Below are 26,827 nucleotides of genomic sequence, written 5' to 3' on the forward strand. Positions count from 1 at the left end.
CGCGGGGACACTGCCTGGCTGTCGCCCACCCCTCTCCCCACTCGGGAAGTCACAGGGGCGCCTCCGTGCACCCGGAGACACCTCCCGCCGGCCCCCCCTCCCCTCCCCGCTGTGCTCAGAAGTTGGGGGGCCGCCCCGGCCGCGGGGGAAGCGGAGCGGGACCGGAGGGTGCGGTACTCACTTTGTCCTTCAAATTTGCGGATGATGGTGTCCAGGTAGGTGTTCTGGGGGGCCACATGGCCCCGGCGCACCGGCATCGCTCCGCTGCGCTCTGCGCGCCCCGGGAGCAGCGGAACTTGCCCGCGGGCGCGGCGGGGAGCGCGGCCCGGCCCCGGAGCGGCGCGGCACGGCCCGGCACGGCGCGGCCCCGCTCCGCCTCACCCCAGGGCTGACCGAGCTCTGGAGCTCAGCCGGCCCGGGGCTCCCATGCTCCCGGTGGCCGGAAGGGGGAACCCCTCCGCCCGCCCTGCCGCGCCCGGCCCCGGGCGGGGGCGGCCGGGGAGGATGAGGATGGGAGGGGGAAGCGGGGGAGAGAAGGAGGAGGACCCGCTTGAAAGCGGGAGAAAATAATAGAATAAAATAATAAGAGTAGAAATCCCCAAAGTGCTTAGTCACCGCTGCCCCGGCCCGCCGGAGGCTCCGGGGGAGCCGTCAGCAGCAACAGCTGCCGGCCGGGGAGCGCGCACCCCCCGGCGCCCCCCGGGGCTCCCCCGGGCCCCCCAGCATCTCGCGGCACCGGCACCCGCACGGCCCCGTCCAGCGCCGGCCCCGCGGGCGGGGGGGCTCCGGGGCGGGGCGGGGCGGGGGAGCAGGTGGGTGCCGGGGGTGCGGGGATGGGGTCCTCGAGGGGCTGGGGCAGGGGGTGCTGAGAGGTGAAGGAAGCTTTGGGGCCCTGGGACAGTGAGAGGGTGGGGATGGGGTCCTTGTGGGGCTGAGATGGGGGTGCCTGGAGGGGATGGGGATGGGGGTCCTTGTGGGGCTGGGAAAGGATGTCCTGGAGGCCTGGGGTGTTGGAACGGGAGGTTGTGCTGGGGATGGGGGGAGTTGATAGGAGTGCAGCTGAAGGGTGCTAGGGGCGCTGGAGAAAGGGGTGGTGAAGGAAGGGGTGCTGGAGCGGGGTGCTGGAGGAGGAGGCGCTGGGGGGTGCCGGGAGCTGACGGGTGGGGATGGTGAAGGAGGATGGTGGAGGAGGGAGTGATGAAGAGCGCTGGGGTACTGGGGGTGGCAGAGGAGGGGATGCCGGGGTGCAGGGGTGGTGAGTGGAGGGGGGCGTGCAGGTGGTGCTGAGGTGCAGGGGGTGGTGCGGGGGAGGAGGAGATGCAGAGGTGCAGAGGCCGAAGAGGGGGTGCTGCTGGGTGCAGGGATTGGGAGAATGTCTGTGGGTGCAAGGGTACAGGAGCAGAGGAGAGGGTGCTGAGGGGAGGGCGCAGGAATGCAGCAGGGGAGAGGGGGCCGGTCGGCGCAAGGGGGAGAGTAGGGAGTGTCGGGGGGTGAAAATGGGGTGCAAAAGAAGGGGGGGAGCTGTGTCGGGACGTTGGGGATGCCGGGGGGTGCCGGGGCGGAGGTCAGGGTGCTCCTGGAGGTCTCTGAGGTGCCGAGGAGGAGGTCAGGGTGTTCCCGGGGTGCCGGGGGGTGCCGGGGGGGAGGTCAGGGTGCTCCTGGAGGTCTCTGAGGTGCCGAGGAGGAGGTCAGGGTGTTCCCGGGGTGCCGGGGGGTGCCGGGGGGGAGGTCAGGGTGCTCCTGGAGGTCTCTGAGGTGCCGAGGAGGAGGTCAGGGTGTTCCCGGGGTGCCGGGGGGTGCCGGGTGCGGGGCCCCGAACCTGGCGCTGTCCGCTCGGGTGGTGCTGAAGGGGCGAGCGGGGCGGGCGGGAGGGGCGGATGGCTGCTTGGCTGGGGGGGGGGGCTTGGCACGGGTGGACCCGGTCTGGCGCAGGGCTCTGCGGGCACGGAGGATCCTTGAGGAACATGGAGCGTTCCGAGAGTCCTGAGAACTCTGAGGAACACGGAAAGCCCAGGGGGTCCTGGCAGCTCTGATGAACACGAAGAATACAGGAGGTTCCAGGGTTCTGGGGTCACAGAAAGCCCCAGGGGCTCTGTAGGGTACGGGGGTCCTGGTGGGTCCCCAGGTCTCTGTGGGACATCGGGGTCCCATGGTGATGCTGCCCTGCTAGAGCAGATGTTCAGACCTAGACCCAATTCAGTTCTTCTCCTGCCCACCTCAAGGGTGGAGGCCAAGGGGACCAGCTCCCTTTCCTTCCTGAGAAACCCGCTCTGGCCTATCTCCTTCTCCTGTGTCCACTGCTAAGGACAGTGTCCACTGAGGGGCTTTCTATTATTATTTTGTTATGCATGGTTTTTCAGGCATGAAATTGGTCTAAGAGGATTATGGTCCATTATCATCAGCAGAAGTGTTTTGCTGGGATTTTCAATTAATATTCCAGTGCACCTCAGTAATGCCCATGTGGACCGGGCCACGCCAGTGGGGCACTCGACCCACAGCATGGTTTGCCCAGGTTGCCTCCTGCCCCTGGGCCAGCCATGCAAGTGGGTGAGCAGAGGCAGGTGCCCTTTCAGGCCCATTTCAGAGCCTCACTGCTGTTTTTATCTCCATCTCTCAGAGAAGTCAGCCTTCCCTAGCGGAGAAAAACTTGTTCTATTGTTGAAGAGGGTGAAAAACCCATTATCTCCCCCCATCCACTCTGCACACTGCCTCTGCTGTGATTTACTGCAAGTCGTGGAGGATGTTTTGCTCTATATTACACAGATGCAGCTTAATAGCATGGGGGAGGGAGAGGGACACAGAGTCCAGACTCCTGCCTTCTCTGTTTTCTTGTTGATATACTGTGTGACTCAAGGGAGACAGCTCTGTGCCGCAATTTCCTTTAGAAAATAGGGACATTGGTCACTTGGCCTGGTGAAACCTCTCTGAGATTCCTGGATGACTGGTTCTGCAGGGGAAAGCAAACTATTACTACTACAGCTAATATGATAGTAATTATGATTATTAATCACCAGCCAGTCAGGATTTAAGGTTGGCCTCCTGCCCTCCTCTCATCCCATAAATCAGTCCGGGATGTTCATGGACGCATCACGTGGACAAGGATGTGTCTGACGATAAGGGGCACGTGCTGGCTCCCCAGAGTGGAGTGTGGGGGCACCAGCGCAGTGCATGGGGCGGGGGACAGGGCACAGCCCGGCCTCCCCAGCCCCTCTGCCAGGGCTGGGGCTGTGCAATGACCCCAGAAAGGCTTGTCTTGCTCCAGGCATAGCAGTGGGGCCCCTTTGATCCCCCTTTCCCCAACCAGGGGGTCTCGTTCCAGCACTTGACTGGTGGAAGAGCCTCTCTTACCAACCCTCTTCCCCACACAGCCCTTGCATATGGAGTTGAGTCGTGTCATTCTCTTTCAGGAGCTTCACTGAGCTCCAGGAGCCTCCCAGTGCACCCATGGTTCTTCCAGTCTCCTCACAGCTCCCCAGTCCCCTCAGTGCCTCCCTGTAGGGCCCGGTCATCCATGCAGCTGCCAGTCCATGCCCTGCCTCCCTGCCCTCTTTGGAGCACTTTATGCCCAGACTCCTTTCAATTCCCTGGGTTTTAAGCATATGCTTGTAGTTAATCCTGTGCTTACATTTTATCCCAAATTGGAAAAATTGGGGTCTTTGGGAAAATTCTCCTGCTGTTCAAGTCAGCTGAAGGGCTCCCTCTAATTTAACTGAACAGTAATCCTCTCTCTCCCTGCCCATCTCTCCTCCTCCTCCCTCGCTCAGTTCTACTTCTCCCCCCTGCTCCTCCTCCTCTTCCTCCTCATTGAATGTTTTTGAGGTTTTGCTCCTTTCCCCTTTTTTTTTTTTCGTTCTCACACCCCGGGGAATCAGTGGGAAACTACCTGGCTTCCAAGGGCAAAGGAAACCTGGGTGCTTCCAAAGGGTGTCCTCCCCCTCCCTGCTCCTGGGAGTGCAGGAAATTATCACCTACTCAGTGAGGGGCTGCCCTGGGCAGGCACAGGCACATTGGGAAAGGAGGTGCAGCCTTAATGGGGTGTGGATTTGGGGTGGGAGGTGTGGGATGGAGGGGATGGGAGCCCACTTGGATCCCAGCATGGCAGCTGTCGGCTGGCGCTTGCCAGGAGAAATGTTTGCCAACTGAGAGGCGACATTTCTCCATATTTCTGTAATTAGAGCCACACTGCAAACACAGCTGGGAAGAGAGAGACAGGGCTTTCGTGTCCCTAAAGCTGCTTCCAGCCACCAGGACTGTCCCAAGACACTCTTGGGTGTCCTTCTGCCTGGCATGGCTCATGCACCTGCTTTGCCCTTCACTTTTGGAAGATGCTCCAGGGATGTCACACAGGAGGGAGGAACTGGGGCTGTAAATTTATTTTGCAGGTGGAAGGATGCTCCTTGTCCTGGCTCCTTCCTCTGCCTCACCACTCCAAATCCTGATGCATTTTTCAGGGTCTCACCTCCACACTGTTTGTTTGTTAAGTATAAAACAAAAAAACCCCACCCAAAACAAGGGTAAAATGTGCAGCCAAATTGAACCCTCATCAGCCCAGTCCTTCCAGCCCTGGGAGACTGCAAATCTGGGAAGGACTCAGTGACATTAAACCAGGTCATGGACATTGTTTCCTGACAAAGCCACTTCCCACTTGTAAGTGGCAGGAAAAGCCATGGAGACTCTGCTCTGGGACTCAGCCCGTGCAGTTCATGACATCCCCCTGGCATCCTGCCTGTCCTCACTGCACAGCAGGGGAAACTGAGGCACGGGGTAGGCTCATGACTCACCTGCCAGGAGGATGGATGGGGCCTGCAGGCTGCAATAACTCGTGATGCTGCAGGGAAGCACAGGGAAAGGCAGGATGCAGCTGTGGGAAGGGGGTGCTGGCAGCGGCTGCAGCAGGTCTGTCTGACAGAAACTCCTGGGCAAGGGGGGATAGGAGCCAAGTGCCAAGTTCCCAGCACCTTTGGTACGGGACAATTCTCTCCCTGTCACCTGGGATGCCTCAGTGGGACGGTGTCAGCTCAGGGGGGAGCCCCGAGGGGTGGGGACAGTTCCCTGCCAGCGCTGGGACATGGGCAGAGCCTGCTTTGGGATCCTGCTGCTGAGGCACCCCCAGACAGGGCGATGTTGCCCATACAGGGTAGGGACTCTACAGGGCTGGGGAGGGGGCCAGCCCAGCTGGCACCCCTGAATGCATCCCCTGGTGAGGATGCGACCCTGCTGGGTGCCCAGCGCATCCAGCCACAGACATGGATGACACCCCTCCACCGAGGATGGACATTGGGAGGGTAGAGGTGTCATTTGGTTTGGATCTGGCCCTGTCCCCCTTGGTAGGGAATTCTAGCTAAGCCATGGGGCTGGGGAGAGTCTGAACTTGCTTGGGGGGGGAATATGGGGTCTTGCCCCTCGCCCCCAAATTCACCTTTACGCCCCTCAGCCCTGCTTGAGCAGTGGGTAGGGAAGGATGATGCTGACCAGAGCTTGCAGGGGCTGAAGCCAAGGGCAAGGAGCTGCAGGAATGGGGCTTTCTCACAGCTCACTACATCCCTTCCACAATTCTGCTGTCCCCTGAGACCCCCCCAACACCACCTCGACCCTCTCCTCTGCCCAGGGTGGCCCCTGCTGACAGCCCCCAGCTGCTGCCAAGCTGTGGCTGCATATTTCCAGGCGCTCCTTGTCCCCGGGGAAGGGGAATGTGAGGAACGCAGCCCTGTGCACCCTGTCTGCTGCTGCCCAGCCACCCGTCAGCTAAGAATAGACCTGGCTTGGCCAGGCCCCACCAGCACCAAGGGGCCGCGGGTTGTGGGAACCCCCAGTCACCTTCCTGTGGTGGATAATGAACCTAAAAGAATGAAAAATGGATTTCTCTGATGCCTAAAGGGTCCTTGTGCTGGCGAAGGGAACCCAGAGTGTTTCTTGCTTTGAATTAATGTGATTTTAGAGCAAATCTCTCTGGAAGCTTCAGGTACAGGCAGGGGGGTGCAAAGCAGCCCCCCAAGCCTCAGTACCTGCTGCCTCCTGAGCTCCCCTCTAGGAGTTCTGTGAATTGAGGGGGAATCTCCTCCTTTTTTCTGCTTTTACATTTCTTTTTTCTCCTTAGGGAGTGATTTCGCTGAGCCTCCTAATTTCAGCTGCAAGCATGATGCAGAAGCCAGAAGGCAGCAAAATCTCTCCAGATGTTATCACAACAGGGAAGGGAAATCATCCTTGGTTTAAAGCTATCTTGTAAAACACTGCTGCTGGCTTGGCAGAGCCCTCGGGGCACCAGCCAGCCCTCACTGCCCTCAAAAGTTTCACCTAGGCACGCTATCTCAGCTGAGAAGCTCCAGTTGAGCCCCAAGTGGGACCATCAGCCTCACCCTGGGCTGGACTGGGCATAACCTTGTGTCCAGCCCCATCTCCTGGGTGGACTTTGCACCTGTGTTGAAGGCAGCCTGGTGTCCAACCCCATCCCATCTGCTGCGTGGACCTTGGCCCCGTGTGGAAGGTTGGCCGGTGTCCAATCCCACCTGCTGCACTGAGCTTGGACCTGCGCTGAAGGAACCTGGTGTCTGCCTCTGCCTTCTGCATGGCCAGCGGGCCTGGGCTGTCTGCCTCTGGACACAGCTCAGCGCACCCACCACCCACCCTCGTGTCCATGGTAGGACAAACTCAGCTCCTATGTGAATGCTCTGATATCTGGTTAGGTCTGAGCCTGTGCTGCAGTCCCTGAGTGTTCAGTGTGGCTCTTTTTTTTTTTTTTAAATCCTCTTCTCCAGAAAGCAATTTTCATGAAACTTGCAGGATCTTGATGGTCTTGGAGACCTCTTTTCCCCCACTAATGGGGCAGAAAGGAGCCAACGAGCTCAAATTACCAGTGAGGAGCTGAGCTGGATGGAGCACACCTGCACCAGCCTGATTTCCCAGGCTGAAAATACACTTGGCTTCCAACTCAGCTCTCACCGTGCCAGGTCTCTGCTCCATGAGCAACGCACTGTCGGGAAGGGGGGAGAGGAGGGGGCCTGGTGTGCCGGGATATAAAGCAGATGCACCAGGATGTGGCGAGGGAAGGATCCCGTGTGAGTACCGGGGCCTGGGGCTGCTGCTCCCGGGACCAGGGGATGAACGGCTGGGGTGCCACCTCCCCGTGGGTGTCCTGTGCTCGAGGAGGATGGAAAGCAAACAAACACCCGAGCGTGGGCGGGCAGACACCTGCCTTCTGCTCGTCTGCCAGGTGCAATAAGCCGCTCCCAAGCCTCAGCTTCCCGGTGTAAGACATGACAGAGGGCAGAGGCCATCGGATGGGAGAGGGATGGGGGGATCATCCAGATCCCCTCATTTCCCCTGCTGCTTTGGGCTGCAGCAGATCACAGCTCTTTAAGGCTGCAATAATCCCCAGCCTGGGATTAGTTTTGCACCTAATCACTGCAGAACAAATACGAAGTTTTATTTACAGAAGCAGAAGAAAGACAAGGCCGGGGATGGGGGGGTGGGGTGGGCCTCAAGCACGGCTGATCCCAAGATAATCAGGAGCTGGAGGGCAGGAGGTGATCGCTGACCTTGGACCCCCCGCCCCGGCTCTTACGTAAATGTGCTGTTGAGTGCTGGAGTCACAGCAGCCGTGAGCTCCAGCCTTGTCCCAGCTTGGGCTTGGTGACCCCCCAGCCCTTTAAACAGTTCATGTCTGGACTTGGGGGATTTCTGGCCCTGATTCAACCCCTCCCTTAGGCATGTGCTTCATTGTGAACCCACGAGCTGTCAGCTCTGATGGGAGCCGCAATTCAGGGGAGGATGGAGGTGCTGCAAAGGGATGCTGATCTTTCATGATGGGGATGGGGGAAGCTGGGTGCTGCAGTTTTGTTGCCCCAAAGCCAGGCTGGTCCCCAGGGATTTGTGTTTGCATTGTGTTGGAGTGGCAGCTCTCCTGCTTGAGAGGCTTGTTCCACTGAGCCCTCAGCCCACATCCAAGAAGAAGCTGAACTGCTGCTTGGAGGGTGACAAGACATAGGTTTATTTTTCATCCATGCAAGCGAACAGCCTGGCAGCAGGCAAACCAGGATGTGCTCCATCCCTCCCCAAACTGCCCTCTGTCAGTCAAGTCTCTGTGGCTTTGCCCACAGATCAGAACTGGCTGGTGGGTGAGCAGGCTGGACCAGCTCCAGCGCTGGGCACAGGGGCATCTTGTGACGGCTCCGTGCCTGCCGGAGCCTGAATTTCTCTTTCCCCTGATGCAGACATTGACAAATAAATAGCTCTTCTCTGCTTTGGCTCTTGCATAGTGGAAAGGAATGTCTGACCTGATAGGAGAGAGGAGTCCTGGGTTGTGGAAACCCACGGCTTCCTTGGCAAGTGTGCCTGTGGCATGGCTGCCAGCCTGGCCAAGTGCCCATGCTTGCACCCTGTCTCTGCTGCCCCGCTGGTGGCTGCCTTATTTCAGTTCCATTTCTGAGCTGGATTTGAAGGCCTTTCTCCTGGCTGAGGAGAACTTGATACCAAAGAAGATGGTGGTGATCAGGAAGAGGAGTGCCAGGGCAAGCAGGACCCAGCCACCTGCTGTGGCTTGACTTTCGGTCAGGGACATTCCCAGGAAATCAGTTTTGCTGGAGCCATCTTGGTCTGGAGTGGCTGGAAAAGAGAGAAATGAGATACCTGGTTGTTGCTGGGGACTCTGGGCTGTGGTATGTTGGGTCACCAGCTGGTCACCCTTGCTGGTCTCTTGGATGCCCTTTGAACTCAGCTCCATGAGGAATCAAGGAGAAGCCTCCAAACACCCTGTGTGGTTTTTGGGGTGGCCAAGGGGCACCAAGAGAGCTCCATTTCATTCTGACTCTGTTGAGGGCTAAGCCCTGGCCCATCATGGACCTGTTGTGCTTGGCTGAGCCCTGCATACCTGTGTAAGGAGTCCAGCTGTACTCGGGCCAGCCCAGGACCTCCCCGTTCTTCTCATTCTCCTTCTCCAGCCATGTCATGAGTGGCTTGAAGTAGCTCATCAGGGCCTCTGCTGACATGTTGGACTGCCCCGTGATGAGCTGCATGGCTTCGGGCCACGGCTTGCTGAAACCCAGCTTCAGGGCATCCCTGTGGCAGGAGAAATCCGCTCCAGTGGGTTCCCCATCATCCTCTTGGCCGCCAGCCCCTCCCTTTCCCTTGGTATCAGCATCCCTGGGTATACTCTGTACCCCCAGAACTATAGGGCTGCCAGCCCGGAGCGCAGGCAAGAACGTTTTTCTTGAGGGGAAGAGGGGTTTGCATGGATTAAAACCCTCCAGTGAATCCAGCCTTATGCAGAGCAGTCCCTGGGTGAAAGGGTTAATTTTGCAGGTGCTTTTCTGGAAGCAAGGGGGTTGTTTTCCCTAAGGAACTGGGGGCTGGAGGAGCAGAGGAGGAGGAGGAGGAGGAGGGAGCCTTCCCCCTGCCAGGGGCCTAGCTACCATCTAGTGGCTGCTTTTGCAATCACAGCCCCAGCGCCCAGCCCAAGGTGACCCTGCCCCAGGTATGGGATGGGAGGGATGACCAGTGGCTGTGTTGCCTCTTGTCTTGCTGGGCTGGCTTTAAGGCATTTGGGGACATAGATGCCTTGGCTTTGCCCTGCCCACACACCTACCCCAAGATCTTCCCAGCCTCCTGAGACTCGTAGATGTCACAGGTGTGCAGGGGACCCTCGTGCCTGGCTGCATTACAGAGTGCCTGGTGGAACTGGAACTGGATCACAAAGCTGATGAAGTACCTGGTGGAGAGGGATGAAGAGATGGGAATGGACCCTGCTAGTGCCTGTGCAAGAGAGGGTGTAGCCCCCCTCATTCTCTGGTTGCACCCTCCCAGTCTGGAGGAGCATCGCTGGCTTTGGAGCTACACCTGCTTCAGCTCAGCTCAACCTGCTGAGGCCATTGCTCCCATGATGCATTTTGCATTTGTTGGAGTGGATGAGCTCATCTTCCTTGTATAGGGAGAAATTCCCCCAAATCTAGACTTCTCCTCTGAAGCTCTGTCAGGGTCTCTGGAGCTGCCCAGCCCACACAGGATGGTACCACCAGCCATAAAAAAAGGTGTCATCATTGGCATCTGACCTGGGGATCCTGCTTCTGTGTCCAAGTGGTGTCCCTCATGCCCCAGCCCTGCTGGCTCACCTAATGTAGGGGACATTGGCAGGGATGTGAAACTTTGCCCCAGGATCAAAGTCATCTTCAGACCTCAGTGCTGGTGGGCACAAGCCCTGGTACTTCATCCTGGGTGAGAGAGGGAGAGTCAGGCCAGCTTGGGGAGGAGGAGGTGGGGTAAAGTGGGAAGGAACATAGTGGGGTGTGAGGACAGAGGGAGGGGTTGTGTATCTCATCATTCCCATTTCAGTCAACTGGAGCACAAGGAGAAAACACCCAGCGGGATGATGGCCAAGGCCCTTGTCCCAGAGAGGGGTCTGAATTCAATCCTACCTGAGGTTCCACCACTCCTTGTTGTACTCATCCTCTTTGATGCGCCCATCAAACACCTTCCAGCGCCACTGGTCCATGAGGTATCCAAAGGGCAGGAAGGCGATTTTGTCCAGGGCGATGCTCATCAGGTAGTTAATATCACTTTCTGCCCGGGGCATGAAGATGTGAGCAAGACAGTGCTGTACCCACCTCTCCTCCCTCTATGGGTCATTCTGCCCCAGACCTGGGTGTCCCCAACAGGTTCTGTCCCCTCCATGCATGCAAAGCCACCATGTATGTCCCCAAGCCCTTCCACCCTGTCCATCCCCTCCTGACCATCTGCATTTCCAGCTGTTCCCATCAGCATCCCCACATTTGCTGTGTGGCCCTCCAGCTCACCTTCGTTTTCCATGACTTGGTCCAGCAGATTGATGCTGTGCAGGTGTTTGGGGGTGGAGACAGACAAGGCCATGACATCCCCAACAGCCTCGTGGAAGCCAGGGTTGGCCCCGTCACGGAAGGAGACGGGCTGGTCCTTGTACTGCAGGAAGTACTGGACGTGGCCCATCTCGTGATGCACTGTGATGAGGTCGTCCATGTTCACCACCGTGCACTGCTTGATCCTGGAATGGGACACAAGGGTTGGGGGAGAAGGGAGGGCAGTGGTGGTGTGAAAACCTCTGGGAACCACCATGTCCCCTTGAGCTGTTTTTCCTTTCTATGTGCCCCCACCCCACATCTGGTGCCAGGCCAGGCTGGCCCTACTCCATGGGGTTGGTCTCTTCCTTCTCCTGCATCTCCTGCTGACCTTGCCCATTCCCTGTCCCTGTTCATCAGCTTTTCCATTCTACAGGACAGGGCAGGGCAGGCACGGATAGCCCTCCATCCACCATGGGGACTCCTGCCAGCATCTTGAGTACAAAGGGAAGTGCCATAGTTGGGGTGCCACAGCCACAGAGCAAGATACACTGAGGTGGCGTCAGACCACGTGCCCTTATTCTACAAAGACGCTGCTTTCCGCCCCAGCACCACATCAGCTGCTCCCCATGGGCACCTGAAGTCCTTGCGATTGTAGAAATCCCAGGCCGAGGCGTGGCACACCACCTCCCGCCCATCTGATGGTTTCTCGATCATGGACTTGTCCCAGAATTCCTGTGGCATTTTGATGAGGCCCAGAGAGGTGAAGAAACGGTCTGACTCTTCAAACATTTTCTTGGGTGTCCAGCCCTGGGGAAAGAGCAGAGACCTGGTGAGGGACAATGGGGGATGCTGGGGTGCTGGGGATGTGGAATGATGGGAGGACAGGGGTAGCCTTGTTCTGGGCAGGGGGAATCTCTTGGAGTCAGCTAGACCTGGATCCAGGTCTTGGCATATAAAGGTAGGGAGAGAATACAGATGAGGCATGGATTTTTTTGGCAACAGTAGAGCATTTGGCAACATGGGTGGTGGCTACAGCCAAAGGTTGCTGGGTCCCAAGGGGCTTCCCCAGAGCAGTCTGGAAGATCACTGACCTGTTTTTTCATGGCCGGGGTGGCATCCACCTTGGTGGCATCAGGGAAAGGTATCACCAGGTCGAAAATGTTGGACCATGACTGAGCCCACATGTTGCCTGGGAAGCACAGGACAACGACACATGTCAGGAAGGAGACAGGGAGAGGAGAGCAACCAGGTGGATCACCCTGACTGGTCCCTGCGTTGCCTGGTCCCTGCATTGCCTGATCCCTGCCCTGCCTGCACAAGGGCAAGGTGGGCAGGAGCCCATCCATGCAAGAGAGGTCAAGTAGTGCTGAACGTGCTGCCTTTCCCTGGAGCAGATTGGTCTCTACAGACCCATCCCAGGCGACCTTGTCCCTTCAGCCAGAGCTGAGCAGAGACCAGTCTTAACTCTTGGCATGGCACAGAGCCAGCCACACCTCGTGGGAGATGCAGCTTAGCTCAAGCAGAGCCCCCTTACCTAGCAGATGGGCAGGGATGGGACCCTTCAGGTTTATGTGCTCTGCACCATACTTTCTGTAGAGGGCTCGGCGTACATAAGCGTGCAGGTTGAGGTACAGGGGCTGCAGCTGCTGATACAGCCTCTCCAGATCTTCCTCAAAGGTGGGCGTCTCATAGAGGGATCTCCAGTAGGCTCCGTTGTCTTTGTAGCCTGTGGCAAGGCAAGAGCAGAAGCTGTCAGACATTGTCCTTCTTGGGCAAGACTGTCTTGCTATTCAGACACTCCAGGTCCCTCCATATCTGTGAGAGAGTAAATCTCCTGGGAGTTAGTGAGATCTCCATACCCTTAGGATTTTGACCCCCAGTTGGATGAAGAGCCCAATCCTCTGCTCACAGGTGGTTAGAGCCATGGTAGGCTCTAGGGGAGCAGGGCACTGACCATTGAGCATGGCTGCCTTGTTGCTCAGTTCCACGTATCGCTTGTAGTTGTTCCTCATCTTCTTCCCAGAAGCATCCCGCCAGCCCTTCCAGGCGAAGAGGAGCTCATCATAGTCCCGAGAGGTGGCCATGATGTCTGTGAGGTCTAAGAGAGAGCAATGAAGCCACAGTGATGCTGTTGAATGGGCTGAACACGTGCAATGGTTCTATACCCAATGTGTTGCTCAGGGGCCATCACAGAGAAGGTGAAAGAACCTTTCATGGTCTTTCTTCATGCCCCATTTAAAAAAAAAAAATCCCTTCCTTCTGGGCCAGTGCAGATGCCCCACATGACACCCTGCTAGATCTTACCAGGATCCAGTGGGTGACAGGTTTTGTTCTGTCTGCAGACCTTGGCCACACTGTACGTGGTCTCCATATCTGAGAGGAGGGTGTTATACTGCAAAGGAAATCAGTTTGTAAACTGGTTATCCTTGCTCCTGATATCAGAGAATGTCCCAGCCCATCAAGGTGTGTTGGGGTTTTAGGAGTTCTCCTTCTGTTTTCTTTTTCTCTTTAAGAATTTTCCCCATACATGTCCCCATACATGTTGGGACAAATTACTGGGTGCTTAAGAAAAACAAAAGACCTGGCCATAGAGGGAGGGGTCCAACTGACCACTCTCTTTCACCTGGTCTTATGGGCTGTGAGTTCCCCGCGTTTGGACGGAGAGAGAGTCTGAAAGGAATTTGTCAGCACAGAAGGCTTCTGTTTTTTTGGCTGCCTTCCTTCTACTGGAGAAACCCCGGGATCCCAAAGCCGCCTTTCCCTGCCCCGCTGGGAGCCGGGTTGCAGCCGCCCTGCCCCCGCCGTTGCTGGGAGCTTTCGCTACTCTGTAGCCCCGCCATGCCCCGCCTACTGAGACCTCCAGGGGTTCCCGCCGCAGCTCCGGAGTTTGATACATCTCATCTGCCACCCGGGATCTGTGCTCCTCCCTGCTGTTCGAGCCTGCTATTCCAGCCTGCTGTTCCTGAGGGTCCGGCCGGACACTGGGATCGGCTGCCCAGGGGTTTGTGAAGCTCCTTTGTTCCATCCCTTCCCGGGATCCCAGGCCGCCAGTGCCGCGTGCTCCCCGAGCTCGCTCCGGAGCGCCCCCTGCAGCCGCGGGGGAACCATCGCACCTGCCCTGCTCACCGGGAGCCGCCAGCGCCCCTGCCGGCTGCGAGCGGAACTGCACCCGAGGGGAAAGGGCCCGACAGCCGAGAAGGCTGGCACTGGGTTTGGGATTGTTCGCTGTTACTGCCATAGTTATTGCTGTTTGTTTGACTGGTTATACACATAAAGATATATATTAATAAAGAACTGTTACTCCTATTCCTCATATCTTTGCTTGAAAGCCCCTTAATTTCAAAATTATAATAATTCGGAGGGAAGGGGGTTGCATTTTTTTTTCATTTCAAGGGAGACTCCTGCCTTCCTTGGAAGACACCTGTCTTTCAAACCAAGACAAGGTGTTTTCTGGTGTTTTACTCTGGTCCCTTCCAAGATCCAGTTGACCCCAACGGAGGCAACAGGGAGACAATAAAAGAGGGCCTGGGGCCAACAAGCAATGTGCCATTGTCATCCAAACATCCAGGCCCCACTGCAGCCTGGGATAGGCAGCCTTTGGGTGGGAAACCCTGAAGACAAGGATTTTGGCTTTGTGTAGATGGTACCAAGCTATCACCTTTTTAAAGGCTGATGGTGGCTGCCCAGTGGCATTTCTTAAATTTTGAGAGAAGCTTGTGTCTTCACACAGGGTGATGGCAAGGGACACCCTCTGTTGCTCTGTCCCCTTGCCACTCACCTCCTTCAGCTCACTCTCAGGCAGGGCTGCCCTCTCAATGACACTCAGCTTCTTGAGGATGCGGGTGACACTTTGGTCCTGGAAATCAGAGGTGTCAAACTGCCTGGCCCTCATGCCGTACTCCAGGGTGTGCTTGGACATGGCCAAGTTCTTCTCCAGCTACAATGAGAGAAGAGAAGTTGCTTCGGGGAGAAGACACAGGCCACCACTAGAAACACCACCTGGCATCCCATGACTGACATCCTCCCCATAGTTGCCTTTGTGGGTACCTCATGGGATGATGAGGGTTTTCAAGGAAAAAGCACCTCCTGGGTGAGAACGTTACCCCTTTATGAGGGGCAGAGGCTGCCCTGGTTTTCAGAGCTCCTGTGAAATGTGCCCTGGGTACCAGCTGCCTTCCCTGGCTGTTGGCTCTCCCTGTGCAGCCCCAGGGTCATTCCCATACCATGATCTCCTTGTTGTGGTCGGTGATGTTGGTGTTGTAGGCCCAGGATGCCTCGGTGTAGGCATTCCACACTTCTTCGGCCGTGCTGTTGTACTCAGACAAGAATTCTTTAGCTTGTGCCTCATCTGCTATTTTGTCTAGAGGAGGAAATAAACGGGGGAAGAGGTGAGGAAGGTCAGGAGAGTTGCAAGAGCACTATCCCATGGAGAAGCCATAGTTGAGCTTTTCCCAGAACTGCAGGTCCATTGAAGGATGCCACAACTTGGGAGCAGGCTGAGCTAAGAAATGAGGGCAGAGGGGCCCTGCTGGGGTGTCCCATTGGACAGAGGATGGGATAACGGGACAAGCTGCATGCCCTTGACTCTCCCATGTGAGCACAAAGGATACAACTGAGAGGAGAAACTCTTCACACCATGACTGATGACATCACTATACAGCTTCTGACAATAGTACCTGCCTCCTGGGAAGTAACACCCTGTGGGACTTCACTGGAACTGGCTATTTCTCTTTTCTGGTATGGGGACCACCCCACCCACAGCAAAGACCTCCCTCTGCTTCTGCCTGTGGGTTAATGATGTCCCTTGGGGGATGTCTTCCTGACCCTCCCCAGACCTGGGATGGAGCTGCAGCCTTACCAATGCCTTCAGGGTAGCCTTCAGGGACAGGGGGACGCCAGTCAAACTCAGGCCAGCCCAGCACCTCATTGGTCTTGTTGTTCTGCTCCTCAAGCCACTTGGTGACAGGGCTGAAATACTCCAGAAGGGGTCCAGCATCCATTTGACCTGTGTCAGTGAGATTCAAGAGGATATCCTGCCACGACTTCGAGGACCCAGCTTTCAACACTTCCCTGCAGAGGAGCAGAACAGCAAGAGCCAGCATGAGGCCAGGGGATGGATGGAAGAGAAGCAGTGATAGTATCTCAGCATCTTAAGGGTTGAAGATGCTGTTCCTGAGTGGGACATGAACCTGGGAACTGCCTTGGAAGCCACTACCTGTCCTGCATGTGGCAACTGAGGACTCCCTGTAACACCCAGGGAATCAACAGGAGCCAATGTGCTTCAGTGACCTCTTGTCTGGGTGGGAGCTTGTGGCAGGGACAATAGCAATACTCTGGTGAGGACCACTCACCCCACCCCAGTGCTTCCATGTATTTCCATCCATCCATCCGTCCATCTGCAAAGCTCTTTCTCCAGTTCACTTTTCCTTCCTTCCTTCCTTCCTTCCTTCCTTCCTGCCTTCCTGCCTTCCTGCCTTCCGAATTCCTTCCTTCCTGCCTTCCTGCCTTCCTGCCTTCCTTCCTTCCTGCCTTCCTGCCTTCCTTCCTGCCTTCCTTCCTGCCTTCCTTCCTTCCTTCCTCCCTCCCTCCTTCCCTCCCTCCCTCCCTTCCTCCCTCCCTCCCTCCTTCCCTCCCTCCCTCCCTCCCTCCCTCCCTCCCTTCATTCCTTTGCACACAATCAGCTTCCATGCACACATCTGCCCATGGCGATTTTCCTGACCCTCCTCTGTCCCCACCTGAGTTTGGCTCCAGCCTCTTTGGACCTGTAGATGTCACAGGTGTGCAGGGAACCGTTGTGATTGGCTGCATGGCACAGCGCCTTGTGAAACTGGAACTGGAGGATGAAGCTCACAAAGTACCTGCCAAGGAAGCCCATGAAGATCAGAACTGGGGACAAGGGGAAGCAGACAAGTCCCAGAGCTCAACCTCACCATTTGTGGTCCCAAGTGCTGGGAGATCTCTATGTCTTGAGCAGGAGCAGCACATGACAGTCCCTGCCCACATGATCCCCCGCCCACTGCATCCCAAACCTTGGTCCCCTTGCCAACACTTCCTCTACCTGATGTAAGGAGTGTTCCCTGGGATGTGGTACTTTGCTCCAGGGTCAAAGTTGCTTTCATTCCTTGAAACCGGAGCACAGATTCCCTGGTATTTGGTTCTGTGGACAACAGAGAACAACAGCATGAACATGGGAATAATAAGTGGTCAGAAGAATCAAGTCAAGGAATGGTGCTGAAGAAACCTGCACAATTAGAGCACGATTCCATGTACTTCTGTCCATCCATCCATCCATCCATCCATCCTACCCACCCACCCACCCACCCACCCATCTATCCGTTGTTCTCCCACCACCTCCATGGCTACTTTTATGCTTTTCCTTTCCTTTCCTCTTTCCTGCCTCCTTTCCTTGCACATCCCCAGCTTCCACACCCCCATCCACCCTTGGTGAGTGTCCCCTACCTCAGATACCACCAGTCATAGTTGTAACGGCTCGGGGGCGTGCGGCCACTGAACACGTTCCAGCGCCACTGGTCAATGAGGTAGCCAAAGGGCAGGAAGGCAATCTTCTCCAGGGCCATCTTCAGCAGGTAGTTGATATTGCTCTCTGCATAAAACAGAGCCTGAACCAGGCTGGAAAGAAGCCTGCATAGACAGCACTACAGGCACCAGACTTTTAGTGGGCAAGAGGGTGGGCAGATCTGGATGAGAAATGCGGACAGCATTTCAACACATAACCTTGCTCCTAGAGAAGCTTTGTAGGACACAGGAGGTTTCTGTAGATACAGCTACTACCTGGGGCAACATGTGCCTTTTACTGAGCGGGGACAGCGATAGTGACAAGTGTGGTGTCCCCTTGCCCTTAGCCCAGCTCTCAGAGTTAAAAGATCTTTGGTAAGGGTAACTCTTCACAATTCCACCCTGGGGCCTCAAGGTGAGGGAGTTTGGGGGAGTTTGATCTGCAGTCACACCACTGCAAAGGCTCTGATGGTTTAGACCCAGAACTAGAGTCAACTCTAGGACAGTCACCACCATATCACAAGGAGCACAGGGGATGGTCACATCTGTTTTTCCCCTCAAGGAAACCTGGGGAAGGAAGTTTGGAGAGAGACCTGCTGGAGACCCAGCTGAAGCTGTAGGGTCAGAAGGAGGTTGGCAGCACTTCCCTGAGGGGCTCTTGGCTGCCATCACTATGATGGCCTGCCTGCCAAGGGCTGGCAAGTTGGGCAGCAATGGCTTGAGGCAGGGACCATCTGCTTCATGGTGTTTATGCAGCACTGGCCCAATGCTCTTGGCTGCTGTGATGTCTTTCTTGTCATAAAACATATTTAATGACATAGCAGGAGGATCCTGGGACTGTCCCTCCTCCACCAAGCAGCCGCCTGGGGCAGGTCTGGGACTGCTCAATTTCCTTTGCCGCCATCTGCTTTGACGTGTTGGCTGAGGGACGCTGGGTGGGGGAATGAGGCTCTTGCCAAGCTGGGCAGTGTCTGCAGCGACAAGTCCTGCCCTGCCATGCCGGTTGGCAGCCAGACATGTCACCCGCCAACCGCCCTTGTGACTGTGCATGTAAGTGCTTGGTGCCACCTCCGTAAAGCCGCACTGGGAGCTCTGGTGCTGGATGCTTCTTGGCAAGGGAGGGAGGGAGGAATGCTGGAGAGGTCAAAGCCAATCAAGCACAAAGATGTTGTTTTCAGGTTTGGGCTCTGATGGTGAAGGGAAAGGCACAGACAAGCTCTGGACAGCATCCCTCCTGCCTCAGGGGTGAAGAGGATGGAGCCAAGAAGGGCTCTACATGGACCCATGGAGACAAAATAAGTCCTGCCTGAACCCATGGAGACAAGAGGGGGTTTTGCATGGACCCTTAGAGATGAGAAGGGGTTGGGGCAGTCCTGGGCTGTATTGCCAGGCTGCAACCCACCCTGGCATGTCCCTTCCCCGTGCCACAGGTCACCCAGCTCTCCAGGGTGGCTGCCATACCTTCATCCTCAGTAGCATTGCTGAGGAGACCTATTTTCTTGAGGTGGCTGGGGGTGGAGACAGAGAGGGACAGGACATCGCCAATGGCCTCATGGAAGCCAGGATTGGCCCCGCCGCGGAAGGACACAGGCTGGTCCTTGTATTGCAGGTAGTACTGGATGTGGCCCATCTCATGGTGCACTGTGAACAGCTGCTCCATGGTCACTGACGTGCACTGCTTGATCCTGCCACGTGAAAACAGCATTGCCTGAGCCCAGTGAGGGACCCCAGCTGCCTGTGCACCCCCTTGATGGGAAGGACTCCCCACAGTCCCAGAGAGGGTGGCAACACCCACAGGGTAAGGGAAAGTGGAGGGGAAGGCAAGGCAGTGTTGTCACGCCAGACCTCGCCTCAGAAAACGCCATATGGCCAGGCTGGGGGTACCCAAAAGGGTGACCACCAAGTAGGATGGAGGAGGGTTTTGCCCTGTAGCCCTGGGTCCCTGCATGTCCTCACAGACCTGAAGTCTTTGCGGTTGTAGAAGTCCCAGGCCGAGGCGTGACACACCACCTCCCGCCCATCTGTCGGCTTCTCCAGCATGGACTTCTCCCAGAATTCAGAGGGCATCTCCAGAAGCCCCAGGGAGGTGAAGAACTCCTCTGAGACCCGGAACATGTGGGTGGCATTCCAGCGCTGGTGAGCAGCAGGCAGTGGGTTATGGCTGAGGAAGGGGCTGCCCGTGCCCTGGACATTGCCTCCAATGCTCCCCCAGGACCATGGGAAGGAGGTGAGTTGCTCCCAGGGACTGAGGTCCTGGCCCTCTCACCATGATGGGGAGGCCCAGCCCAGAACTGGTGAACATCCCTAAAAAGCACTGAGCAATGGTGATGGAGCTCAGAAGGGGCAGGAGAAGGGAGCAGGACTGATATGCAAGAAGTGCTTGGAGCTGTATGATGGTGTGAATGCAGGAACGCAGCCTCCAGCCTGTGGACTGGCAGCAGTCCCAGTGCCTGCCCACTTTTGTCCACCTGCTGCATCTTTGGTCATTGCCAGGGATGTAGTGAGACCGTTTCTTTGTCCCTTCCCCTCCCAGATATGGATTTTCTGCTGTCCCCTATACAAGTATGAGAAACTACTCCCATGGGGTCAATGTCATGGTCCATCCTTGGGCACCACCTCCTGTTTTTTCCCCCGGATGCCCCCAGTGAGACCCTCAGCCCATCACCTGCTCCACCATGGTGCTCGTGACATCAAGGTTGGGCTTCTCAGGGTAGGGGATCATCAGGTCATAGATGTTGTTCCACTGCTGAGCCCACATGTTCCCTGAGAAGAGAAAATAGCTGGAGTAGAGCTGGTGGCAGGTCAGAAGAGAAACCCAGTGATAACTAGGACCTCTCTGGCCTTGTGTGTGCCCCTCTGACACCACCAGCACGCCTGAGCACCGGCTGGCAGAGTCTCATCTCTTACCCAGGAGGTGAGCAGGGATGGGACCCTTCAGGTTGATGTATTTGGGCCCATAGCGATCATACAGCTTCCTCCGGACAAAGGCGTGCAGGTTGAGGTAGAGTGGCTCCAGCTGGCTGTAGATGCGCTCCAGGTCCTTCTCAAAGGAGTCTGAGTCATACCAGGAGCGCCAGTAGCTGCCTGTGTCTTCGAATCCTACCAGGGATACAGGGAAGACCTCTGGCTCCAGACCCCAAAGGCTGCCCCCACCACCCATCCCCAAAAGGTGGAACCAGGGACTTGCAGCAGGGTGTTTCCCCTTTCCCTGAAGTGTTGGTACCTGGGAAATAGAAGTTGGATGCCTGGCTGCATGTGGGGTAGGGAGAGCAGTAGGGCATCCCAATGTCCCAGTCCCGATTTCCACCCCTGGTCCCTGACCACCCCCTGGTTGAGGATCCCCTCGGTTTGTACCATCCATCATATAGGCCTCGTTGCTCAACTTCACGAACTCCTCGTACTTGGGGCGCAGTGGGTTCCCTGCGGCATTGTGCCACCCCTCCCAGGCGTAGAGCAGCTTCTTGTAGCTGCGGGAGGTGGCCATGATGTCCGAGAGGTCTGGGACAAAGGGGACAAGTAGAACATAAGAAAGGGGCAGGAGAGGGGGGCATATGCTACAGCTCTGCAGAGGTGCCACCACCACCACACCAGACCCAAGTGCCCATCCTCACCCTGGGACAATCCTGATGAACATGAGTGGCACATGCCAACCCCAACCCACTGAGGATGTGGGGACCAGGACAAAGTCATGGCTATGGGGTGCTCAGCAGCTGGCAGGATCAGGGGGACAGGGACCATACCTGGCTCCAGATCCCAGCAGGTGCCATTGGGCAAGCACACCTTGGCCGTGGAGTAGATTTTGTCCATGTCGCTCAGGATGGTGTTATACTGTGGGAAAGGAAAAGACGTTGGGGCTGCAAGGGGACAGAACAGCCCTTCAGGAGGGATCTACAGGCTTCTGAGCTCTGCAGCGTGTGTGTCGGGAAGATGTGGGGAAGGACTGGTGTATAAACAGCATGTTTTTGGTGAGATAAGTGTGTTATCACTCAGGGTTTTGGCATGGTGAGAGCAGGGACAGACAATCCCTGCACAGCTATGCTCCAGAGAGGAGCTGTTTATAAAACTGTTCATCAGCAGGGCCGTAGCACAGGCTGTTTATCTAAATGGGTTAAAAAAATAGGAGAAGAAAAGCAGGAGGATGAGGGGGATTTATTTCTGTGAACTTCAACAACAGCAAACAATAGCAACAGGAGGTTTCCTGGAACATGCCTGGGAAGCCCATTCCCAGGGAAGGAAATTCCTTTGCTCCGTCCCTCTCTCCACTCCCATTCCTCTGCTCCAGCTGTGCAGAGAGGATGGCAATTGGGACAATGGTGGCTGTGGGATAGAGCTGCCCAGGGATGGGCGAGACATGACTGATGTGCAGGGAGGAGACATGATGCTGTCTGTTATTTGGGAGAAGGCAGGGATGGGTTTCCTGGAAGGAACCGGGGCCGACAGTTCTCCGGAAGGGATTGTATCACTAGGCTTTGTCAGGGTTTTGGTGGGAATGGCTGTCAGGGAGCTGTGGGTCAGGATGGAAGGGCCTGTCCCTGTGCTTATGCAGAGGTGAGTGGCTGCCAGCCTCAGCCTGGGCAATATTTTCATGCATGGAAATCAAAATTCAGGTAAACGGCCCTTAAAGCTAAGGACTGTGATGGGGAAGGCTCAGGATGTCCTGATGTTCCTAGCATGGAACTGTGTCACCAAGGCACAGCATTCCTTGTCTGATGGGGGACTCAGGAGCTGGGTGGCTGCATCAGCCCTTCTTTTCAGTGGGCTGCATACCTGATGAGCCCAGAGGGGTTGGAACAGCTGGCTCCAGCCATGGGCACAGTCTGGCTGGTCTCCATGTGATGCCCAAGACTGCTCTGTGAAAGCAGGGAATCTCCAGTTCCTGCTGGGGTAGCTCCAAGATAAGGTAACAGGGCCAGCGGGCAGCCCACATGCCCTGAAGATAGCACCTCATCTCCTCCTCAATCACTGTGTAGAGGCCAGTGACACTCTCCAAAATGCAACAGGTCAGCAGCAGAGTCTGGATGCTTGTGAAAAATCCCTCTAAGGGGTTTTGCAGCGCCCCAGCCATGCCCAGGGCTTCCTTGCCACCTCTCCTACCTGCTCTCTCTTCTCCAGGGGCAGGTTGGAGGGTCCCAAGGTCTGGATGGAGCCAATGATTTTCCTCAGCAGAGGGTCACTGAAGTTATTCCACTTGTCGCCATAGAGCTCCTTGGCTTTCTTCCCCCACAGCTCCGTGAAGTTCTGCTCCTCCAGGGACGCCTTGACCTGAGAGGGGACATGGGGGCTCAGGACCAGCCCTGGGACATGCCACCACCCAAGCAATGGTTTGGGGGCCGGAGTCAGAGTCATGAGGGTTTGTGGGAGTCAGAGGTGACAGGACATGGAGTGACAGGCAGGGCTGTCCCCTGTCCATGGCACCCACGGATAGAGACAGCGGCTTCCAGCCAGCACAGCAGTGTCTGCAGCCCCCGCTTGCCTGTGGAGCTCCCGATGAGCACCCACTTAAGGTGGCCTGTCAGGGTGTTTTGGAGGGTGCTCCAGGGTCTCGTATGGGATGGGAATGCTGGGACTGGCTGTCCAGGCCATGCGGTCAGGGTGTCTGGGTGCTCCTGGGCTGGCTTTGACACCTGCCAGACCCTGGTTTCAGAAGGAGCTCTGAGGTCTGGCTTAATTTTATTTCTATTCCTGCTGTTTCTCACCTTCACAGAAGCCCAAAAGATAACTATAAAGGTGCCACATTCACCTTTCTCCTTTCTGTATGCCCACACTATGTCTGTACACTTCTATTTCTATACATTTCTCCTTTGGCTGTCTGAACCCCGTGACCTGTAAATGCCACATCTGGGGTTCACCCATTTGCTCTGAGTCCCTGGTTTTGTGTGTCTCCCTGTCACCCAACTGCTGGCAGCCCTGATCTCCCTTCCCAGGGCCATGGGCTGGCAGGAAGCTGCCGGCGCTGTGGGGGGTTATTTAGGCAGCTGGAGCTGTGGACACGATTTTGGGATGGGGTGCATTGCAGGTGGTTGTATCCCAGCCTGGTCAGTGACAGCTGTATTTTCAGGAAACTGATATTTTGAGAGTGTCCTGGCCCAGCACAGATGGAGTGAGGTGGTGCAGAGTGCCTGGTCAGTGTCCATGTGCTGTCCTGGGGTGATTTATGGAGCCCAATAGCTGTGACTTGTGGCGTTTTTAGCCTGGCTCCAACACACCTGGTTTGTTTTATTTTAATCTTCACATTCCCTCAGCAGGCAGCAGGGAAGGAGGGGAGTTGTGGTGCAGCAGAGTTGGAGGCTGCCCGAGGCAGATACCCACGCAGCTGTGGGACACGGGGGTGGGAATGCCAAAAGTGCCAGGTGCCTCTGGCTACCCAGAACTGCTCCCACCGCTTCCCTCGGACATCCCAGTGCCCACAGCATCACTGGTACAAACTGGCCCCAATCTCCCAACATGCTAGGACATGCCAGCCCCACAGACACCCTGCTCTTGCATCAGCCCTCTGAACAGGGGATGCCTTTACCCCTTCCCAGACCTCATGCAGAGCTGGAGGAGCTGGAGGAAGCAGAGTCCAGCTGTGTTTTGTCTTCTCCTTGAACAGGCGCCTGTGTTTAGTCAGGCAAATTGTACCCTAAACTCTCCTGACAACTCTGGTAGAGTGATTTGAGGTCAGCGGTGCTGCCTGAGACCCCCCCTTGCCACGGCCATGCCCACCAGTTCTGGCCCTTCACCTCTCATCTGGGATCTCTCTCTGGAGGGGATGCCCCTGCGCGGGGCTCAGAAACCCCTTGACACCCACAGCCTCAAAGCCTCCTTACCAAAACCCCCACCCCAGTACCTCCCTGCTCCTGGATGCATGGTGAAGACTCAGGATGCATCTCAGGACACAGGGAGTGCCTTGGCCCAGGCACCTGCAGAAGTTCTGCACCCAAACATGAGCAGCCCCCAAACCCCATCGCCAGCCTCTTGCCCAGAACCCCAGCTTGCGAGAGATGGTGCATCTATCTGTCTGTCCAGCATCCCTCTGCCCATCCCTGCCCCTGCCTTTGGCTTCCAGCCCCTCATGTCCCTTTGTCACAGGGTCCCCTTTCGTGGCAGGCCCTGGAGCTGCCCATGCCCCAGCGGCCTGACTCAGCCCCTCTTGTGTTACAGATGTGTAGGGTTTGCCTGGCCCAATGCTTTCCCAGATCCCCAAATCCAGCCTTTTGAGTCCTGCTGGCCAGCTGGTATTCCTTTAGCAGTCAGTGACTCCCCATCCCACCACACCTCCCTGCTGCCCCTCCATGGACTGATCTCAGGGGTTCAGATCCCCTCCTCTACCTGGGCTGGCTTAGGAGCCTTGACATTGCAGGGAGCTCCTGGACATGATCCTCACACATTTAATAGCACATAAAGCGGGAAAAGCTGGTCTGGAAACGCCTTTTGAGCAAAGTCCATGCAAGGTGCTCTCCTGGCCCTAACCTTGGACTCAGAGTGACTGGGGTGTTCCTCCTCGGCCCCAAGGTCCCCAGCCCCACCACATCTGCAGCTAGTGCTGGGTGTCTGCCCAGACATCAAGTCAGCTTGACAAAAAAAGGCTGAAGGGGCACCTGGGCCCTCTTGAGCATCCTGCCAAATTGGCAGTGGCCAGACCTGGCAGTGATCTTTCCCCTACGCAGGAAGACGCATTTCCTTCCTGCACAGGGCACACTGTGCTCCCATCCCCACAGGATCTGGAGGGTTCAGGGCTGTGTGGCAGCCCCTGTGTGATACTGGGCTCGCTGAACACACCGTAGTCACGTATGGGCTGCACTGACCCTTGTGCACCTGTAGCCACAGGGTTGGCAGATGGAGCCCAAGCTGCACACAGTGACTTGTCCACGACCCCATGCTGGGGCCACCGGCAGCTCCCTGAGCACGGCTGGGGCCAGGGAAAGCCCCGCAGCCTGCCCAGGCACTACCATCCCCTGGCCTGGGCTGTGCTGCAGCTCACCCAACCAAGAGCAGACCCGGGGTTGCTGCAGCTCCCTGCCCCACTAAATACAACCCAGACACATGGAAACCCCTGGGAAAACACACCCATGCCTGTGGGATGCACACAGCATTGCTCCCCGCAGGGGTTCTGCCTGCCCGTAGCTGGGCTGAGTCTAATTCCCTATAGCCTGGAATGCTTTCCCAAAGCTATCTTTGTCCCCGTGGGCTGGGGACACAGGGACAAGAGGTGGCAGCCTCAGTCCCGATGCCACCCAGCTGCTTGTGCATTTTGGGCTCCTGGTGTCTGCCCCAAATGAAAACCCCCAGCACTGGGATGTGGTGACACCAGGAGGGGATGGGGACAGGGACAATTGACACCTGACCCAGTCCTGGGAAGGGGGAAAGGAAAGTGGAAGGTGCTGGGAGGAGGGAATCACCTCTAAAAGTAACCAGGACTCTGCTCTGGGACGAGAGCTGTCACTCTGGGGCAGAGTCTCTCTGAAAACAAATTTGGGGCAAAACCCAGTGGCTCCTGGACTACAAGTCCCAGCCCTGGTTTGCCACCCTGAGGTGCTGAGACAGAAACCCGCAGGGAGGAAGGGAACCACACCAAGTGTCTCCACCGTGACCCAGCCCCCCCAGCCTCCGGTGCTGGGGACACCCCCGTGGTAGCATCGCCCCCGTCCCACCACCCACCTGCAGAGCAGCATTTTCGGCCGTCAGGTCGGTGTTGTAATTCCAGCTGGCCGAGACGCTGTCGAAGAAGACGAGCTCGGCCGTGCTGTTGTAGTCTCTGGCGAACAAGGTGGCCCCTTCCTCGGTGGCGGCATGCTGGGGGGGCTCGAGGCCGGGCCGAAGGGCACCTGCCAGGCTCAGCCAGAGCAGCAGCCCCAGCGCCGCGGGCATCGCGGCGGGAGCGCTGCACGGAGGGGGCCCCGTTCGGTGCCTTCCGAGACAGCTTTGCCTCCGCTGCCGGCTGCTTATAAGCCAGCAGCTTTCGCGCAAACCCTGCCCACCGAGCCTGCCTCCCCTCGCAGATAAGACCGGAGCATTCTGCTCTCCCTTCGGCGGCTCCAAGGCTTGCGGGAAGGAGCGGGAAGGAGCGAGCACTGCCTTGGGGGGCAAAGTCCTTTTGGCTCCTGGCGTTGTCGGGAGGGAAGGGGAAGGGGAAGGGGCTGGGACAGGAGGGAAGGAGATGGAGGAGAATCAAGGGAGAGGCAGAAAAAAGAGAAAAGAGAAAGGCTGGGGTGGATGGGGTGGGTGAGACTCAGCTCCATCCCTGCAGGGTCCCTGTCCCCTCCTGACTTGGCGCAGGGGATCCAGCTCAACTTGTCCTTGGCAGGACATCTCCCCACGCCTGACAGACTCCCCTCAGCAACACCCTGGCCACCTGCAGTGGGCCACAAGGGCAAGCACAGGAGGGAAACTGCTCCTGTGGGACACAGCCAAGGTCCATCTCATGCTGCTTCCTGCCAAAGTGACCCCCTTCCCGGCATAAAGTCATTTTCCGAAGGAACAGAGTATTTCTCCTGGCTGTGAAGGAAATCACATCACATCACACC

At 56.9% G+C, this 26,827-nt stretch overlaps 2 protein-coding genes and 1 long non-coding RNA gene across 5 annotated transcripts in view; 1 reads left to right on the forward strand and 2 right to left on the reverse strand.

The window, feature by feature from the left end:
• Positions 1-345, reverse strand: part of KCNH6 (potassium voltage-gated channel subfamily H member 6) — a 32,928-nt gene extending 32,583 nt beyond the window's left edge. The window contains exon 1 of one of the 2 annotated variants that reach the window (XM_048320344.1): positions 182-345. In XM_048320344.1, the coding sequence (XP_048176301.1) occupies positions 182-257 (76 nt within the window). In that variant the 5' untranslated portion in view covers positions 258-345. The remainder of the gene's footprint in view (positions 1-181) is intronic. The other variant, XM_048320352.1, reaches the window with a different exon arrangement.
• LOC125334023 lies at positions 63-8,243 on the forward strand. The gene is made up of 2 exons (XR_007207052.1): positions 63-215; positions 6,098-8,243. It is a non-coding gene; the product is annotated as an uncharacterized LOC125334023 (long non-coding RNA).
• On the reverse strand, positions 7,964-26,652 carry ACE (angiotensin I converting enzyme). 2 transcript variants are annotated; one of them, XM_048320327.1, is made up of 25 exons: positions 25,962-26,652; positions 22,416-22,583; positions 21,062-21,149; positions 20,676-20,819; positions 20,229-20,420; positions 19,987-20,084; positions 19,282-19,454; positions 18,783-19,006; positions 17,265-17,409; positions 16,864-16,962; positions 16,541-16,663; positions 15,664-15,875; positions 15,029-15,165; positions 14,584-14,742; positions 13,110-13,197; positions 12,760-12,903; positions 12,340-12,531; positions 11,897-11,994; positions 11,440-11,612; positions 10,785-11,008; positions 10,407-10,551; positions 10,104-10,202; positions 9,581-9,703; positions 8,867-9,054; positions 7,964-8,601 (listed from the first exon to the last, which is right to left on the reverse strand). In XM_048320327.1, exons 1-25 carry the CDS (start codon positions 26,169-26,171, stop codon positions 8,405-8,407), a joined length of 3,843 nt encoding a protein of 1,280 aa, XP_048176284.1. In that variant the 5' UTR covers positions 26,172-26,652; the 3' UTR covers positions 7,964-8,404. The 2 variants fall into 2 exon arrangements, with proteins under 2 accessions (XP_048176284.1, XP_048176291.1); XM_048320334.1 differs by lacking the exons at positions 22,416-22,583; positions 25,962-26,652 and adding an exon at positions 22,089-22,243.
• Between the last annotated feature and the right edge of the window lie 175 nt (positions 26,653-26,827).

The sequence above is a fragment of the Corvus hawaiiensis genome, chromosome 1 (assembly GCF_020740725.1).
Source record: "Corvus hawaiiensis isolate bCorHaw1 chromosome 1, bCorHaw1.pri.cur, whole genome shotgun sequence".
NCBI lineage: Eukaryota > Metazoa > Chordata > Aves > Passeriformes > Corvidae > Corvus > Corvus hawaiiensis.

Excerpts from the sequence above, each read along its gene's own strand:
- ACE (XM_048320327.1), bottom strand. The coding sequence starts at position 26,171 with ATGCCCGCGGCGCTGGGGCTGCTGCTCTGGCTGAGCCTGGCAGGTGCC. Across the intron at positions 22,584-25,961 it reads CCGAAAATGCTGCTCTGCAG|GTCAAGGCGTCCCTGGAGGA; the intron begins GTGGGTGGTGGG and ends GTCCCCTCTCAG. Across the intron at positions 20,421-20,675 it reads CGAGGCCTATATGATGGATG|GATTCGAAGACACAGGCAGC; the intron begins GTACAAACCGAG and ends TATCCCTGGTAG.